General features: G+C 37.1%; 1 protein-coding gene across 1 annotated transcript; it reads right to left on the bottom strand.

Annotated features, from left to right (window-relative positions):
- Nucleotides 1-29: 29 nt before the first annotated feature.
- Nucleotides 30-2,972, bottom strand: LOC134325737 (transmembrane protein 179). The gene is made up of 4 exons (XM_063007977.1): nt 2,671-2,972; nt 1,532-1,669; nt 555-633; nt 30-444 (listed from the first exon to the last, which is right to left on the bottom strand). The coding sequence occupies exons 1-4, from the start codon at nt 2,970-2,972 to the stop codon at nt 262-264; spliced, it is 702 nt and encodes a 233-aa protein (XP_062864047.1). The 3' UTR covers nt 30-261.
- Between the last annotated feature and the right edge of the window lie 14,209 nt (nt 2,973-17,181).

Here is a 17,181-nt window from a genome sequence, read left to right as displayed (position 1 = left end):
TCTGTGATAGTTAAAAACTGTGGCAATGCAAGCTAGAGAAAAAGAACATATTTATATATTATTCTAAAGTTCACAATAATTTAATAGCACTAAAGAGATACTACAGCCATACCATATAGCTTATTTACTATACAGTTTTAGCCCATAAAAGCTGTGGTAATCTCTAAGCTCTTTTAATACTTCTTGATTCAGTGCATGTGTATTGTGACAGCTGGTAACTGCTCTATTTAAAAGGAGGATATAGAGATGTCCCAAAGACGATCAGATCATGCCACTTTTCTTGATGGGTACATCAGAGCAACGGCGTGAGGAACGACCGAGCAGGAACTCCTTTTCATGGATCAGACTATCCAGCAGGTCCTCCTGTCTGTAGTTGTAGTAGACTTTTAGGAAGGCCATGATTGTGATGCCTAACCAAGTCATCCAAGCAGCCCACAGTCCAAACTATAAAATGAAATATTGGTATATTATAATCGAATAATTAGCTCTTATTATGCCATTAATGAATCAATTAGCTCTAATTTTTACATAAAGCAATTGCAGAGGAAACTTACTTGTGCAATCGCAAACTGGTCATAGAAGGCAGAGTTGTCTAAGCCAAGTTCCAGATCAGTATCCTGTAAATCCTCACAGCTGTGGGTTAAAAATGAGCACTTAGCAAATCTTAACATAACTGTTATGGATAGTATTAGACATTTTCTAAAAGACACAGAACTTTAGACATTGTAATTACTGCATTCATATACTAGGTTATTGGTAAAAAGATCCATAACCTGATTTTTTTTTTATTCTGTTTTCTCATTAAGGAGGTCACAGTAGTAATTATTTCAAATTGTTATCAAAGGATCAGGTCTGGGGTTCCCATTTGGCACTACGATAAGGTCTGGGGTTCCCATTTGGCACTACGATAAGGTGTTTGTGCTATCATCTGGAAATTGCAAATTCAAATAAAGTTGCAGACGTTCTGGCAATTTAGGAAAGCATAGCTTGCCCAGCTCTAGTCTTTACCACTACAGAGCTCAGGTTTACAGCCAGTGCAATTATCACCGTTTTCCAAACAAATTCCAAATAAAGGTGCATAAGGAACATTTAAAAAATAATCTGTGGCCTGTCTTGACAGCTGACTCCCTTAAGTATTGACTATCTTAATTCGTATAAAATTTTAATTCTCTAAAACAGTGGTCCCCAACCACCAGGCAGCGGACCGGTACGGGTTCGTGAGTTATTTATTACCGGGCCACACAGAAAGAATGAATAATTAGAGATCGCTAAAGAAGCAGTTTTCACTGCTTCTATTTCGGCTGTTATTGTCACCCCTAGGTGGGAGCAGCGTCTCGTTGCAGCAAAAAAACTCATTTTACATTTGTGACCAATATTATTAAATGCTCCTGCCCCCGCCGGTCCATGAAATTATATCTTATATGAAAGGTCTGTGGTGCAAAAAATGTTGGGAAACACTACTCTAAAACACTCTGATATATAATTTTAAGTGACTCAATTGATTTGAACGATTATTGAACAAAAGTCTCACCTGCCAGGCATGCTGCCCCCCTCTGTAATTGCATCACACCACAGGTTGAAGCCCACACTCACAATAGTGCTTGACAGGAATACCGCAAACACGACAAACAAGCTGATCAGCAGGTTTAGGAAGCCATTGAAAATGGAGCTGTGAATAAATACAGAATTAAAATATGACAACAGAAATAGATTTCTCTGTGTCTAGTAGTTACTAAAGAATTCTAGTCTTCTTTTTTGTAGTGTAGAAGTACACTGTGTTCTCAGACACTTTACATAACGCACCAGTGCATTTTGTCTAACGATTCGGTCAGATGCTGTGATGTGCTATTAACAGTCCCATGGCTGCATACTGATTGCAGTACATCTGTGTGCTGTATCTGGCAAAAATTCATTTTTATTATTGTTTATTTTGACGTTTTTCCCTGTAACAAAAACAATACAAGCAGCCCATTTCTATTTAATTACTAAAGTGAAAATCATAAAAATTAAATAAGCACAGAACATTACATTTTCATGCCAATTTTTTCCAATGTAGTAGATTCAGCAAAGAATAAATGAAAAACTGTGCATAACTATATGGGAAAAAAAGGTTGTTTTACATTCCCTTTCCTTTACAAATTAATAAAACATGAAAATTGACCAAAAGTGTCCAAACATTTGCAAAAGACGAGCTGTGTTAAATTATCATTCTTAGATAGTACTACCAACCCCATTTTTACTGAAACATTCTGGTCTTTAATCTTTAATTGTAGTAAGGACTGCACACTTGTATGATATGTATGATGTGATATAAAATGTATTATTTTGTGTCTTTTGCAATATTGGATTAAAATGATTTCATACATTATACAAGTAAAAACAAAAGTGAGTGATGCTTTCTGTATCCTCACAAATCTCCCATCCGCCAGATGTGGGTGTTTTTGCTGAATCATGGTACATAAGTTATGCAAGAAAGTTAAAATATATCAGCTAATGATGCAAAGTGTCACACCAAGGGTACATTAATGTATTTAAATATATTGTAATGCATATTACAATCTGCAATGTACTGCAAAATCTTTGCACTTTAGAATTTAATTATGGCAACAGCATGACAGCATCTAGAGTACTATAAGCAGTGTATAGGAGTGTATAAAGGTGTTCTCTCACTCATCATGGCCCTTGCAGATGAAGAAGAGCAGTCTCCAGGCCTGCACAGCTGCCAGCAGCAGTGATGCTACACTAACGAATGTGATGAAGCTGCAGGAAGATTGCGGTCCCCACTCCTCCACTATAAAGCGCTGCTTCGAGACCGTAATGTTCTCGTTCTGCCACATACCCCGCGTAAACAGCAGACATTTTCCCCCGAAATCCTCAGTATTTTCAGACAGCGGCACAACCGCGATAAAACCGAACACGAACGCCAAAAAATACAAGACGCACTGCGTGAATATAAAATGATCTTTGGCCATTTTCCTCATCAGGACAGCGTTCGAGCAGCTGCTGAGTCCGGCTGCTGCGCATGCGCACTGGATCATTGCAGAAGCCAACCCTGAGAACACTAGCTTTCAAAAATATCAAATTACAGTTTTTTTCTTTCAAACGTGTAAAATAAAATATATACATGTACAGAATATTTCATATTCATCAGTAGCTTACCTGTCAAATAAATATAGTATGATCAAGCTTTATGAAAAATCATAAAACATGGCTAAAACTAGCATTACAAGGTGTAGTACAGATGTAGTTTACAAAAATATATACAGATTTTAAGTTTGTTTACAGGGCAAGATTTGATGATAAATAAGTAGTTATTATTCTGTCTTCTTTTAGAAGATGAATGTCTTATGTCCCAACCCATCCCTGAATGCTCATAGAGCATACATAGATCAACTGTACCTGATAATAAACACATATCTCTTATGTTGTATGCAAAACTGTGCTCTTTGAAACTGCTACATTAATGAGCACTTCTTTTTTTTACAAGTAACAATTATTTGTTTTCTTTTTATATGCCAGTGATTTATACTAGGATTAACATGGTCTTTCTGCAGTTATATGCTAGGACCAGATTTATTGTCCCTTCTCACATGATTTAGTAGATAAATATGCTACAGAAATTTCCAGTCAAAGGTGTCACTGATTTCAAGTTAGAAACCATGTAATATTGAAAAGCTATGTATTACATAATTGTCACTCAAATTATTTTATATTATTAAACAAAACATGATATTACACAAATGTAATTTAAAAGTAAACATTTGTCTTAAAGACAATGCTATCGTACATCTGTATCACTCTATTAACCTCTCTTGAATCTTCAGTTAATTGACAAAAGTACCAAGACCAACTTCATTGAATTTTGTAAATATAAATACTTTTATATTTACAAAATATTTAGAATTTCATGCGATAAATAAAAAAATGGAACAGATGTTTACCATGTTTATCACTGTGTTCCATCAGCCATTTGCCAAATATGCAAAATGACGCGTGTCATTGTCCTTCTAACCTGGGGGGAAAAAATCCCAATAAACATAGCATGACAGTTTCTCATGCAGTGCCATCTCACTGACACAGTTTCAGTGTAAATCCTCCTCCATTCATATCTTAGGCTGTCCTAGTCCAAGTACATTGCTTCAAATATGTTTCTATTAATAACATGTAACGTCCCGGTACCACTTACAAAGAAACAGACCCCCAACCATGGTGCTCCCATTGCCATTCTTCACTATGTGTATAACTGTCTTGGGATCATTCACAAATTGAATTATTACCATGTTCTATTTTAGATTTTACAGAGCAGGGTACATTATTTCAAAATGTTTTACTTTGCCTAAACGCTTTTGGATTTTTTGGATTTTGGATGTGCATTTCTCTGCCAGATATGTTTGTAACTGTATGGGCTTAGCATTTTACATTCGGTCATGTGCTCTGTTTATTAGCCAACCCATTTCCCATTTTACCTAGCCACCTGCAAAGACAAGCACAGTGTATAGAATTTATGTTCTTTATGGACTGAATATCTGAGGCAATATGTTTGATACTCTAACACACTACTATGGCAGAAAAAGAGAGGACAGCAGCTGGACTGGCTGCTGCTCGAGCATCAGGAAACTCATACATTTTTAATAGGATTGATTAGCACCACCTTTGCTAAGCAAACAGCTTCATTTATAACACTGGGCTAAAAAGACAAGTCTGGGTGCAGTGAACAGCCGTAATAGCACACTGCAGGGTTACTATTGTTACTCATAATAACAAAAATAACAATAAAGCTAAATTAAATAGGCCTTATTTAAACAAGGAATTCAAAACTTTAACGATTGTGTTTATATAAATAATTACCTAAATAATTATATAAATAATTAGCTATTCAGAATTAAGAGGTTAACAGCAACTAATCAATATTATTGTTTTACCTATGTCAGTGTGTTAGGGAACATGTACAAATTATTAACATGTTTTCATAAATAATTAATACGTTTATTTTAAGTCTAATAAATGACAGCATAACTCTTTATTGATCATTATTTCCAAAAGGTTAATTAAATATGCAATGCTAAAGAATCTTTGTCATCTTTCTCTCTTATGTCCATTTAGTTCGTTTCCCCCTTTTTCCTTTAGCTCTTCTGCTCTGTGACACTTCTTCTCTAGCCTAAAACACAATTTGACACATAAATTGTTCAATACTTCATACCTGACACACATTAGAATACTATTTGCACTTAAAATTAGAAAGGAAAAATAGCTAGTTGTATTTTCTGGTGCTTTTTTTTTTAGGTGTTTCACACAGTTGAATAACATCTACTATATACGCTACATGGCCATGAACATAAGTACATAAACAAAATACCATGAGCTTGCTGGACATCCTATTCCAAAACCATGAGCCTTAATATTGAGTTCACCTCCTACTTGTGGTCCTAATAGTCATCTCTATTCTGGGAGGACTTTTGGCAAGTTTTTGGAGTGTGTCTGGTGGAAATTTTGCCCATTTAGTCAAAAGTGCATTTGTGAGGTCAGGCACAGATGTTGGCTGAAAAGGCCTGATTTGCAATTGACATTTCAATTCATCCAAGATTTTTAATAGAGGTTTAGGTCAGGGATGTGTGCAAGCCACTAGAGTTCCTCCACAGCAAACTCATTAAACCATTTTTTATGAACCTCAGGGACACAGACATGCTACAACAGTTTCAGTTTGACCTTTTCCAGAATGCCCAAATCCCCACAGATACATGGATACAGAATAAACAAAATACACAATTAATAAACCATGAGAAGTACTATATACAGCGCCACTTAAAATGATTTAATAATAAAATAATAAAATAAAATAATAAAATACACTACCAAAGGGTTCAATATTATCATTATTACTACTACTACTACATTTTCAGGATTTAGCAGACACCTTTATCCAAAGCGACTTACATTACAGTATACAGCAATTTAGGGTTAAGGGCATTGCTTAAGGGCCCAACAGCTCCAACCTGGCAGTGGTGGGGCTTGAACCAATGACCTTTTGATTACTAGTCCAGTACCTTAACCACTAGGCTATGGCTTGTCCCCTACTACTACTACTACATTTTTTCTTTACAGTATACTATGTATACACAGTGAAATATGTTGAAATGTTCCAAAATTCCAGCAATATGAGGTGCTAATGTTAGCACAAACCTGATGGATTTATAACTTAATAAACTATATAACTTAACAAATAAGCTTGCATTTTAAAAGGTGATGGTAAAATTTCACTCATGCTAAGTCTCACATTACAACTGTCTTACTGCTTATACACTAAATTACAGTTTTGGCTTTACTTTATAATTTAAATATTAAATGTAACAGACTTCAAGTTTTAAAGATTTAAAGAAAAATCATAATTTAACCTGAAACATTACAGTCTATTTTTTTTTCTGAAGACATTTGGGAAAGGTTTATGTTTAAAAGAGAAATGTGGGTTTTGCTTTTTAATAACCCTTACCCAGATATAATTTAAATTCATATTTTTAATTTTTTAGTATGCTTTCTCTGAACACTGCAAAAAAGTATGCTTTTTGGGAGGTGTGGACGACTTTTAGAAAGTCCAACACTGACACTGTGTGGTTAAAAAGAAATGCCAAGCATAAAATATGTTCCTCACTCTACTGAACTACATAAACACAGAGAGATGGACTCCACTATCTATTCTTATACCAGATTTTAATGACCTTGTCTTACCTGTTTAACATCTTGTTTGCTTCCTCTGATAGGCCTATGGGACTGAGGCTGTTCTGGAGCAAGAGAGCCTGTTTTAAAGGGGACAAAAATCAAAGTTAAGACATGACACCAAACTGAGCAATTAGTGAACACACAGAAGGTATTGAGTCACAAATCATAACCTTTTGTAACAGGAGAGACATGCTCGATAGCAGGCAACAATCCTGTTGAGGCTCTCCTGGTCTCTAGACCCTGCTTCCACCAGCTGCCCAGCTTACAGTGACCCAATCGGTCTGATGTGGTCCTGAAAAAGACAACCTCCTTAATACCAGCATTTCTGCCCTCACTGGGGGATTTGTCTCTTGTCTTCTCAGTGGGGCTGAGTGTCAACAGTGAGGTACCAAGAGGAAACTGAGTCGGTGAGGGTCGAGAACCACGCCTCACAGGATTAAAATCAATGTCCATGATGGAGCTTCTAGAAAAAGCTAAAGATGGTGGGATTGATTCCCCATCACTCAGGGTCACGTGTTCTTTATGGAGCTGCTCCAGAAGTTCCTGCATGGTCTCTGTGAAGGCACAGGAGGTAAGAATCTCTGGCTGGTCCATAGCATTTTCTAAATCATGATGGAAGCTTTCCACAACTGGAGGAAGAGAAAATGCCCTCTAAAGGGCCAAGATTATTGCGGCCAGTAAATGGAAGATAGACTAAAAAGTATGAGGACACCATGACCTTGTTAAAAGTGGATTTGGCCTCACATTTGTGGGCGTTCACTCTGCTAGACAGCATTACTTGACTCAAGGTCTATAAAGACATGAAGAAAAGCTTGGTTAAAAGAAACTCCAGTGATCTGCACAGAGCTCTGACTTCAGCCTCAAGGAACAGCTTTGGAATGAACTGGAACATCAGCTGAGGTTTTTTTTACCAACATCAGTGCCCAGCCAACAAACTCATGGTCAGGTGTCCAAATACTTTTAGCCATAGACTGTAGTTTTTGCTATATATTGAAGTTCCAATAAACAAATATGAAACCAATATATGTATATATAATATAGAGATATTAAACTTTAAACACATAGCAGGTGTGACTTACTTTTAAAGGTTTTAGTTCCAGAAAACTCCTGGATCCAGATGCTGGGTCACAAATTGTGTCTTGACTATACACATTTTCAGATTTCTGCTCAGAAGTTAAAATCCTTGATTGCTCAGTTACATTTTTAGTCCTGATTATGTCGTCAGACAGTGCTTTATCATAGACAATTTTCTCTGTGAAATAAGCAAAGGTAATATATGATTATAAATTGTTTTGTCAGCAAAACAAATTACCATGTTTTCCCACTGATGTTTAAATGTATAACACTGTTAGAAAGGTTCATATAAATACTTGAAGTTAGCTCACCATCAGGGATTAAAAAATTGTGGCTCTCCACTTGGATCTTGGTTGTGGACGGCACTGCTTGGTTGTCCTCATTGCTGTAGAACTGCGGTGGGAGGTTAAGTTTTCTCTGTGGCCTTGATATACCAAAACCAAAGATGTAATTCAATTTTTTTTAAACATTTTCACTGTTTTATCATCTTGGTCTGTTTTAGCTAGACCGGAAACCCCTTTTGAATTCACATGACCGTCAAGCACTTAGACAACAAGGCATGAGAAATCGTCAAGCTAATATGATAAACATAGGGCTTGGGAGTAGTTTGGAAAACTGTTGTCAATTAACACAGTCTGCCGCTGCAAAAGACAACTTAAAAAGACAACTGAAACCTTATTATGCAGGGAGAAATCCATATATCAATTCTAAGCTGAAACACAGCCCAGTTCTGTGGGCTCCAATTTAAAGCCGAATAAAGCCATATTCAGTATTTAATTTTACCCACAAATGATAATTTGTTGTTTTCTGTGTGTTTTATATTAACTTGGCCTTTTACTGTAAAATATTGCAGATATCACAAATAAGACAGCATTAACACCTGAATTTTAATGTTACAGGATATACAAAATGTACTAACCATTTAAACTTAAATTACAGAACAGTGGTCAAATTACCCTTCCTTTATTTGTGTAGTTTCCACCACATGACTCCCAGCTGGATTTAAGAGGTTTTCGACCACTGAACAGGTCAAAACTTTTTTTACATTGCCTGAAATAAAAGTATTTGATAAATCCTAGCACATATAGTAAAATACATGTGACAAATTTCTTAAAGCAAAACATCAAAATAAAAATGAGCAATACAAAAAAATCAGCAACACTCACAGTCAGAGTTGTTTCCTTGCTTAGTTCTTTCTGTTTCTAAGGGCATCGCTTTTGAGACACCCTCTACAGTTAGAGTAAGATTGGGGCAGCCCAGGGTAAAAACCTCAGATGGAGTGTGTACCTCATCCAGAGATTGATGCTCATCATCACTGGGTACATCAAAGGACTTTTGCACTGGCAGGTAGCTCCCACGTCTGAACAGGGTCGGACTTGGGTTGGTCTGACCAGATGATAAAGAAGATGCAAGAATAAATAACTTTTTGCTGTTTGGAAATGTAAAGTTAAAAGAGGCAACTTAGGAAGATGCAAATCATTTGAAGACAAGTAATGGAATGGTTAAATTTATTAATAAATGTCTTAAAGATAAGTAATATTGATAAACTAATGTGGTTCCCAAACTGTGCATTCTGAGAAATCACTGACTTCTAGCATAACCATTAAACATGTTATTAAAGATCTGCAAAAATTGTAAACAAATGAAGAATGGGGCAAAAATCATCCTGGGACTGCTATATAAAAATGTCAAAAGTGGTTATAAAAGCCAGCAACAGCCATACAGGTTATGACAGTGTTTTACTTGTTGAATGGATAAGCAAACTTAAAACTGGTGGTTAATATTTTTTTATTATTCATTTCAATTAGCATTTTAATTACAGGTGATAGGCCACATGGTGGCTCGGTGGGTAACACTGTCGCCTCACAGCAAGAAGATCCTGGGTTCGATTCCCAGTTGGAGCGATCCAGGTCCTTTCTGTGAGGAGTTTGCTTGTTCTTCCCATGTCTTCATGGGTTTCCTCCCACAGTCCAAAGACGTGCAAGTGAGGTAAATTGGAGATACAAAATTGTCTGTGACTGTGTTTGACATCAAAAACTTGAACTGATGAATCTTGACCATGAATGTAACCAAAGTGTGTAAAACATGATGATAAAATCCTAATACATAAATAAATATATTACAGGTGATGATAAAACATCAGTGAAACATGACATTGCCTTGTTTATATAAAATAAATTTATAGGTCTTTTTATTTAATCTTAAGGATATGCAATATTTCACAATGAATTGTATAAGAACTGCATATAAAATTGATCTACTGTTCTATATCGAAGAAACATAACACAAAAAAAAATGTTTGCTGGGGACCTGAACCCTCATCTCCAGTTTTTTTTCCCTGTGTGCATATAGGTTTCCTCTGTGTACAGGTCCATCCCACCACCCATAATAAAGATGCCCAGCATTTATGAGGTGCTGGACCCACCTGGCCGGGATGGAGCAGTTAATAAATTAACATATAAAAAAAGAATTAAAATAAATGACAAATATAAGACTTGATTTTGTTTAAAGAGCACAAAACTTTAAATAAGAAGTAGCAGGTTCATCACCAGATCCAAACAATGCAGAACAAAGGTACAGTGTATCACAAAAGTGAGTACACCCCTCACATTTCTGCAAATATTTCATTATATCTTTTCATGGGACAACACTATAGACATGAAACTTGGATATAACTTAGAGTAGTCAGTGTACAGCTTGTATAGCAGTGTAGATTTACTGTCTTCTGAAAATAACTCAACACACAGCCATTAATGTCTAAATAGCTGGCAACATAAGTGAGTACACCCCACAGTGAACATTGTCCAAATTGTGCCCAAATGTGTCCCCCACAGTCCAAATTGTGCCCAAATGTGTCGTTGTCCCTCCCTGGTGTCATGTGTCAAGGTCCCAGGTGTAAATGGGGAGCAGGGCTGTTAAATTTGGTGTTTTGGGTACAATTCTCTCATACTGGCCACTGGATATTCAACATGGCACCTCATGGCAAAGAACTCTCTGAGGATGTGAGAAATAGAATTGTTGCTCTCCACAAAGATGGCCTGGGCTATAAGAAGATTGCTAACACCCTGAAACTGAGCTACAGCATGGTGGCCAAGGTCATACAGCGGTTTTCCAGGACAGGTTCCACTCGGAACAGGCTTTGCCAGGGTCGACCAAAGAAGTTGAGTCCACGTGTTCGGCGTCATATCCAGAGGTTGGCTTTAAAAAATAGACACATGAGTGCTGCCAGCATTGCTGCAGAGGTTGAAGACGTGGGAGGTCAGCCTGTCAGTGCTCAGACCATACGCCGCACACTGCATCAACTCGGTCTGCATGGTCGTCATCCCAGAAGGAAGCTGATGCACAAGAAAGCCCGCAAACAGTTTGCTGAAGACAAGCAGTCCAAGAACATGGATTACTGGAATGCCCTGTGGTCTGTCGAGACCAAGATAAACTTGTTTGGCTCAGATGGTGTCCAGCATGTGTGGCGGCGCCCTGGTGAGAAGTACCAAGACAACTGTATCTTGCCTACAGTCAAGCATGGTGGTGGTAGCATCATGGTCTTGGGCTGCATGAGTGTTGCTGGCACTGGGGAGCTGCAGTTCATTGAGGGAAACATGAATTCCAACATGTACTGTGACATTCTGAAACAGAGCATGATCCCCTCCCTTCGAAAACTGGGCCTCATGGCAGTTTTCCAGCAGGATAACGACCCTAAACACTACCTCCAAGATGACAACTGCCTTGCTGAGGAAGCTGAAGGTAAAGGTGATGGACTAAACCCAATTGAGCACCTGTGGCGCATCCTCAAGTGGAAGGTGGAGGAGTTCAAGGTGTCTAACATCCACCAGCTCCGTGATGTCATCATGGAGGAGTGGAAGAGGATTCCAGTAGCAACCTGTGCAGCTCTGGTGAATTCCATGCCCAGGAGGGTTAAGGCAGTGCTAGATAATAATGGTGGTCACACAAAATATTGACACTTTGGGCACAATTTGGACATGTTCACTGTGGGGTGTACTCACTTATGTTGCCAGCTATTTAGACATTAATGGCTGTGTGTTGAGTTATTTTCAGAAGACAGTAAATCTATGCTGCTATACAAGCTGTACACTGACTACTCTAAGTTATATCCAAGTTTTATTTCTATAGTGTTGTCCCATGAAAAGATATAATAAAATATTTGCAGAAATGTGAGGGGTGTACTCACTTTTGTGATACACTGTAACTACATACACTGTATGGCCAAAAGTATTTGAATATTCAGCCATGAGCATTGGACATATAATTTCTAAAACAAACAGTATTACAATAGAGTGACCTCTATGTGATCTTTTAAGCTACAACAAAAAGCTTCTCACTACACTTTAAAGTATGTCTGTGGGAATTTGTACTCATTCAGTCCAAAAAGCATTTGGGGGCCGCTCAGGTGGCGCTGCAGTAAAATAGGCTAGCACACCAGAGCTGGGATTTTGAATACATCATGTCAGCCATCTGGCTGGGCTGGACGGCTACATGAACAATGATTGGCTGTTGTTCACAGGGTGGGATAAGCCGGACCAGGGTCCCTAATATCTGGTGCAATTATGACCTCTGCTGGCTGATTGATGGTTGAGGAATAATGCTGATCAGGGTGTGGCTCTTTGTACACAAGGCTGATCCGCATATGAACTCGTGCCTCGTGCTGGTTAAAAGAGGCAGTTGGTACTAATCACTTGTCAGAGGGGGCGTGTGTACTTAGATACGACTAGATCAGGGGAGAATATTAGGGGGGGATTGGAGAAAAAGAGCAATTGGAACAGGATAGGCATATAATTACCTTCATATAACTGATTATTTAAAATGTTTGTTATTGTTGTGGTTGAAATACATGAATTTAATAATTAGAAAGGGTGTCCCAATACCTTTGTATTATAGTGTATTAACACTTATGGCTTTGAAATGGAACATCCAACAAACTTATGGTCAAGCGTAAATAGCCATATAGTATTTAATTTGGGTTTAGTATTTTCATAAATTTCAGTTATGACTATGCAAAACTTAGCTTAGCTTTTAAATGCTGGTATGTGGCAATAGTATAAGCTCCATAATAAATACCAAATTACCATGAAATTAAATATCCAACAGAGTAAGTATAAGGTTTAGGACATAGCCATAACCACTGAAGTGTACCTCTGGCAATGCAGGCAGATCCATCTGTAACAGCTCCTGCTCTGGTTGTTTTAGATGTCTCTCAAAAAGCTTTAAAGAAGTAGAAGAGGGGGACTGAAAAATATTCCTGTTGTCCTCAGATTTCTCCAAGTGCCACACCAGCACAGTTCTAAATGAACAACTAGAATATACAGTGTATAAAATAATTTTTCACTGCTCTTCATATTTCAGGCATAAATTAAAACGATTCACATAAATATGTTGTTATGTACCTCGTAGAGATTTTTGAAGAGTTAAGGTCTGACACACTTTTTCTAAGAAGTCGGACGAAATGGTCCGGAGTCAGAGAATCATTCATAAGAGTCTGATATAGCAGTGCAGACAATGGACAAGGAGGCTGTTCTAAAAGTATTAGGACAACATGAGAATTTCAAAAACATTTAATTTACCTAGCTAAATACTAAGCTCACTACTTTTGAGGCTAAATAAGCACTTATTTAGTGCTTTTACTAAAGATTAATTGTGGTGTTATATGTCATGACAAGTCAAACCCTCTCACTGGACAGTGGTAATTAATGTTTTTTATTATTATTATTTTTAATATATTTTTCATAAGTAGACACAGACACTGGCTTATACCTCTAACAGTGTACGTTGTTTCAGTAGAAGGGAATGTCAAGCTTGTGAAGGCAGCATTAGTTCAGTAATGGTACACAATGTTTATAAAAAATATCTCAACAGGTTTTAAGCTAGTACAATATTTGTCTCTACCCAGGTACACTAGGCACATGGCAGAATTTTGCCATGGGCAGCGCACCAGTCCATTACAGGGCACAAACACTCACCCTTTCATTTACTCATTGACACCTAGGAAAAATTTTGGTGTCCTATTTTTTATATAAAATAAAAATTAATACAGAATAACTAACAATCATAGGTAGGTGCCACAAAGCAATATGGGACCTGGCTTTGATTCTCCCTTTCGATCAATTTATGGTGTAGCTTGCCAGTTAGGTATAAGTGAGCAAATTTATGTGTGTGTTTTGCCCTGCCTAGGTCCAGGATGTGTCCCTGCCTTGCACCTAGTTTTTCTGGGTGGGACTGGACCCACCATGATCAGGACAAAATAGTCGGAGAAAATAAATAATGCATAGAACTATAATAACTGGATAATGCTGCTTAGACGTGTTTATTACATTTCTCCTTTAATGGAATAAAGAACATTTACCTATTGCACCAATCACATTTTGTGCAAGGTTAGGACCAGAGTTTTTTAGGATAATGATCTCTTGGTTTGTGCTCTCATGTGGGATGTCCTGTAATGTGAAATGTATATTATGAACTGAATCTACAGTTACTGCAAAGATATACTGTACATTATAGCTACAATTATTTTTGCTGTTATAAGCTATTAGAATAGGTTTAATATCATGGAGAGATTAAACATGTAACATTTGTAATATCAGATATTCTTTCTAAGCTTTAAATATTCAAATGCAATGAAAAAGCACATTTTCTCACCTTGTTTACGGTGGTCATTGCATTTTCCACAGAAATTATTACAGCTACAAATGAAATGCTTAAGCAGATATTTATTTCCTGAAACACATTAAAAACGTGTTCTACAAAAGATAACCAAACCAAAGACCAAAAAACATTAACATCTCAATTTAACATCCAGAATTAAAATCTAGAATTATATACAACACATAAATGTGCATTAAAATCTGTCGTTCCAATACACTTAAAGTCAAAGTTTGACATACATTTAAACAGTACATATAATTCATGTCTTGGGATTTCAATCATTTTTGCCACATTTGCTTTTTTTGCTAAATTAAATTATTGTGTAGAAAATTCTATAGTGTAATTTAACCTCCTTATTACTGACTATTATTTTGGTGGGTTTTATTTTTATTTTTAGCCACAATAAATCAAAATAGACTATAAAACTCTATTAAGATCTCATAAGATCTTTCACAAGTCATTAATGTCACTTGTAATAATTTCTTAGGTCCTAAGATCATCTTGTAAACTATTGTCTGTTGGTTCAAAGGACATGAAACATTTGTCTTTCTGACAGGTTAGGAAGAAAACACATGTCATTTTATGCTAAAGTAAAGAAAAATATTTTTAATGGTCAAATGTGATCCCAGAAATACCAAAAAATCTGGACTGCCATAAATTAGATATAGCAAGCTTTAAAAAGCCATTTGCTTAGGGGCTGCCATGCAAGAAAGAAGTCCCTCCTCCAATACTGGCACCTTAAAGCTAGACTTAAGTTAGTTGCTAATCATATGGATAAAGTAAACTGGTAAAGTTTTTTTTTTTTAATCTGGCAACAGTGCTTTGAATTCTGTTTGGAGGAATATGGTCGGGCATTTAAACCCAACAACATCGTATCTACTGTCAAACATGGTAATAATAGTGGGCCAGTGATAGCTCAGTGGTTAAGGTACTGGACTAGTAAACAGAAGATTGCCAGTTCAAGCCCCGCCACCACCAAGTTACCAAGTTCCCTGAGCAAGGCCCTTAATCCTCAATTGCTCATTGTGTGAGTCGCTTTGGATAAAAGCGCCTGCTAAATGCTGTAAATGTAATAATAGTAGAAGCTTTGTTTTAGTATTTTTATACTAGTGGAACTGGTTCACTTAAAAAATTAAACTGAATAAAAATAAAGATTACCTCAAATGTACTCAATTTTATTTCATTTTCATCAACTGCTTTGATCAGGGTTGTGACGAATCCAGTTTCACCAGGAAACACTGGGTGCAGGGCAGGAATGCCCTGGACAGGACGACCTGGACAGGTGCTGGGCCCCTGAGCAAGGCTCTTAACCCTTAGGTTCGGGCCAGAGTCATGGCAAGTGGATGTTTTCTAGCCCAGACATCCCTCACCAAGGTTAATTAGGTTTTGTTAGACTACATGTTGATGGGTGTAAAGACTGTATACCTGAGTTCAATTTCATTCAGCAATTATGTTTAGTACTCATTTTAATAAACATTCTGGGGACTAGTTTTTAGAAATTTTATAAATTTAGAAATGTGTATGTATTTTATTCTATTCTAAATAAACTAGACCTGAATGTGAAAAACGTATTTTAAATAAACTATACATTTGTCCAAACAGATTAAAAAAACACACACATTTCAGAGATGGCCAGAAAAAACTCACAATAACATGGGATGCCAAACTCTTTACATATAGTAATCAAAAGTAAGGTTTGTACCCAGGTCCCGAGTACCCTGGTCCTGTGCTATTATTTAGCCTAGTGATATTTTACATTGCAGGTTAGTCCACAATAGGGTTGCACACCTCTGTGCTATGAGGTCAGAGTAGTCCAGAAAAGGTCTCAGAAAAATGTGTGCTGGACTCCGTCCCTCTACTACAAGTTGTGCAAGCCTGGTCAAGAATCCTGTCCGTGGTATATGAGAAATCTAATGACAACTGAGTATTAATTGCAATACAGTACTCACCACTAAGGTCACATCTCTTCCAGCATTTAATAACTCTCTGCACGCACTCTACTTTGCTCAACAGTTTCCAGGCTAAAATAATCCGATAATCTACACCTGCTCAGAGTCCTATTGGTTGCTTAAACAGTGGCTGGGTAAATGAAATATGTATGGCATTAAGAGGTTTAATGCTTGATGGTACTTTTATACTTATGAGTCAAAACATTGGAAACAAATTGAGTTTTGAGTTTTAAAGCAACATGCAGTGCAGTGTAATTGTGTCTTTTCTTACTGCCTTTCTTACTGCATCTGTGTCGCACCAAATCATTCAATACCAGTGCAGGCAAGTCAATTCCGACTAATGAGGACCATATGAATTGTGTTTCTCCAGAACATCCTGTCTTTTGTTTGTGGCTTCAAACACAGCCAGGCTCCATTTCAGCCAGCTATGTGGAATGTAATTCTTACTCATTTTGAACAATCATAAATGGCAAGCAGTCAGCTTAACATTTGTATGTACACTATCCAAAAAACTTTGAAGAGTGACACAGCAGTCTATTATGCCAGCCTAATATGCTGGGATTTTAGCATGAGCCTCTGGGAAATACTTGAGCAAAGCATGTTTTTGTTCGTGTAGGAGACGTTGGCTGGTAAAAAGAAGTGCCAGATGGCAAGCAGAGGCTGATAATGCACTGGGAGAAAGTTTTTCTATTTTTTTTTTTTTTTTTTAATAAAAATAGTATTTTTTTTCTATTCGATTAGGAGTCATGATGAGTCCTGGCCCCTAACCACAGATGACTTTTCAATCTTC

The sequence above is a fragment of the Trichomycterus rosablanca genome, chromosome 13 (genome assembly GCF_030014385.1).
Source record: "Trichomycterus rosablanca isolate fTriRos1 chromosome 13, fTriRos1.hap1, whole genome shotgun sequence".
Lineage (NCBI taxonomy): Eukaryota > Metazoa > Chordata > Actinopteri > Siluriformes > Trichomycteridae > Trichomycterus > Trichomycterus rosablanca.
Note: the sequence above shows the minus strand (reverse complement) of the source record. Positions and strands in the feature narration are given on the sequence as shown.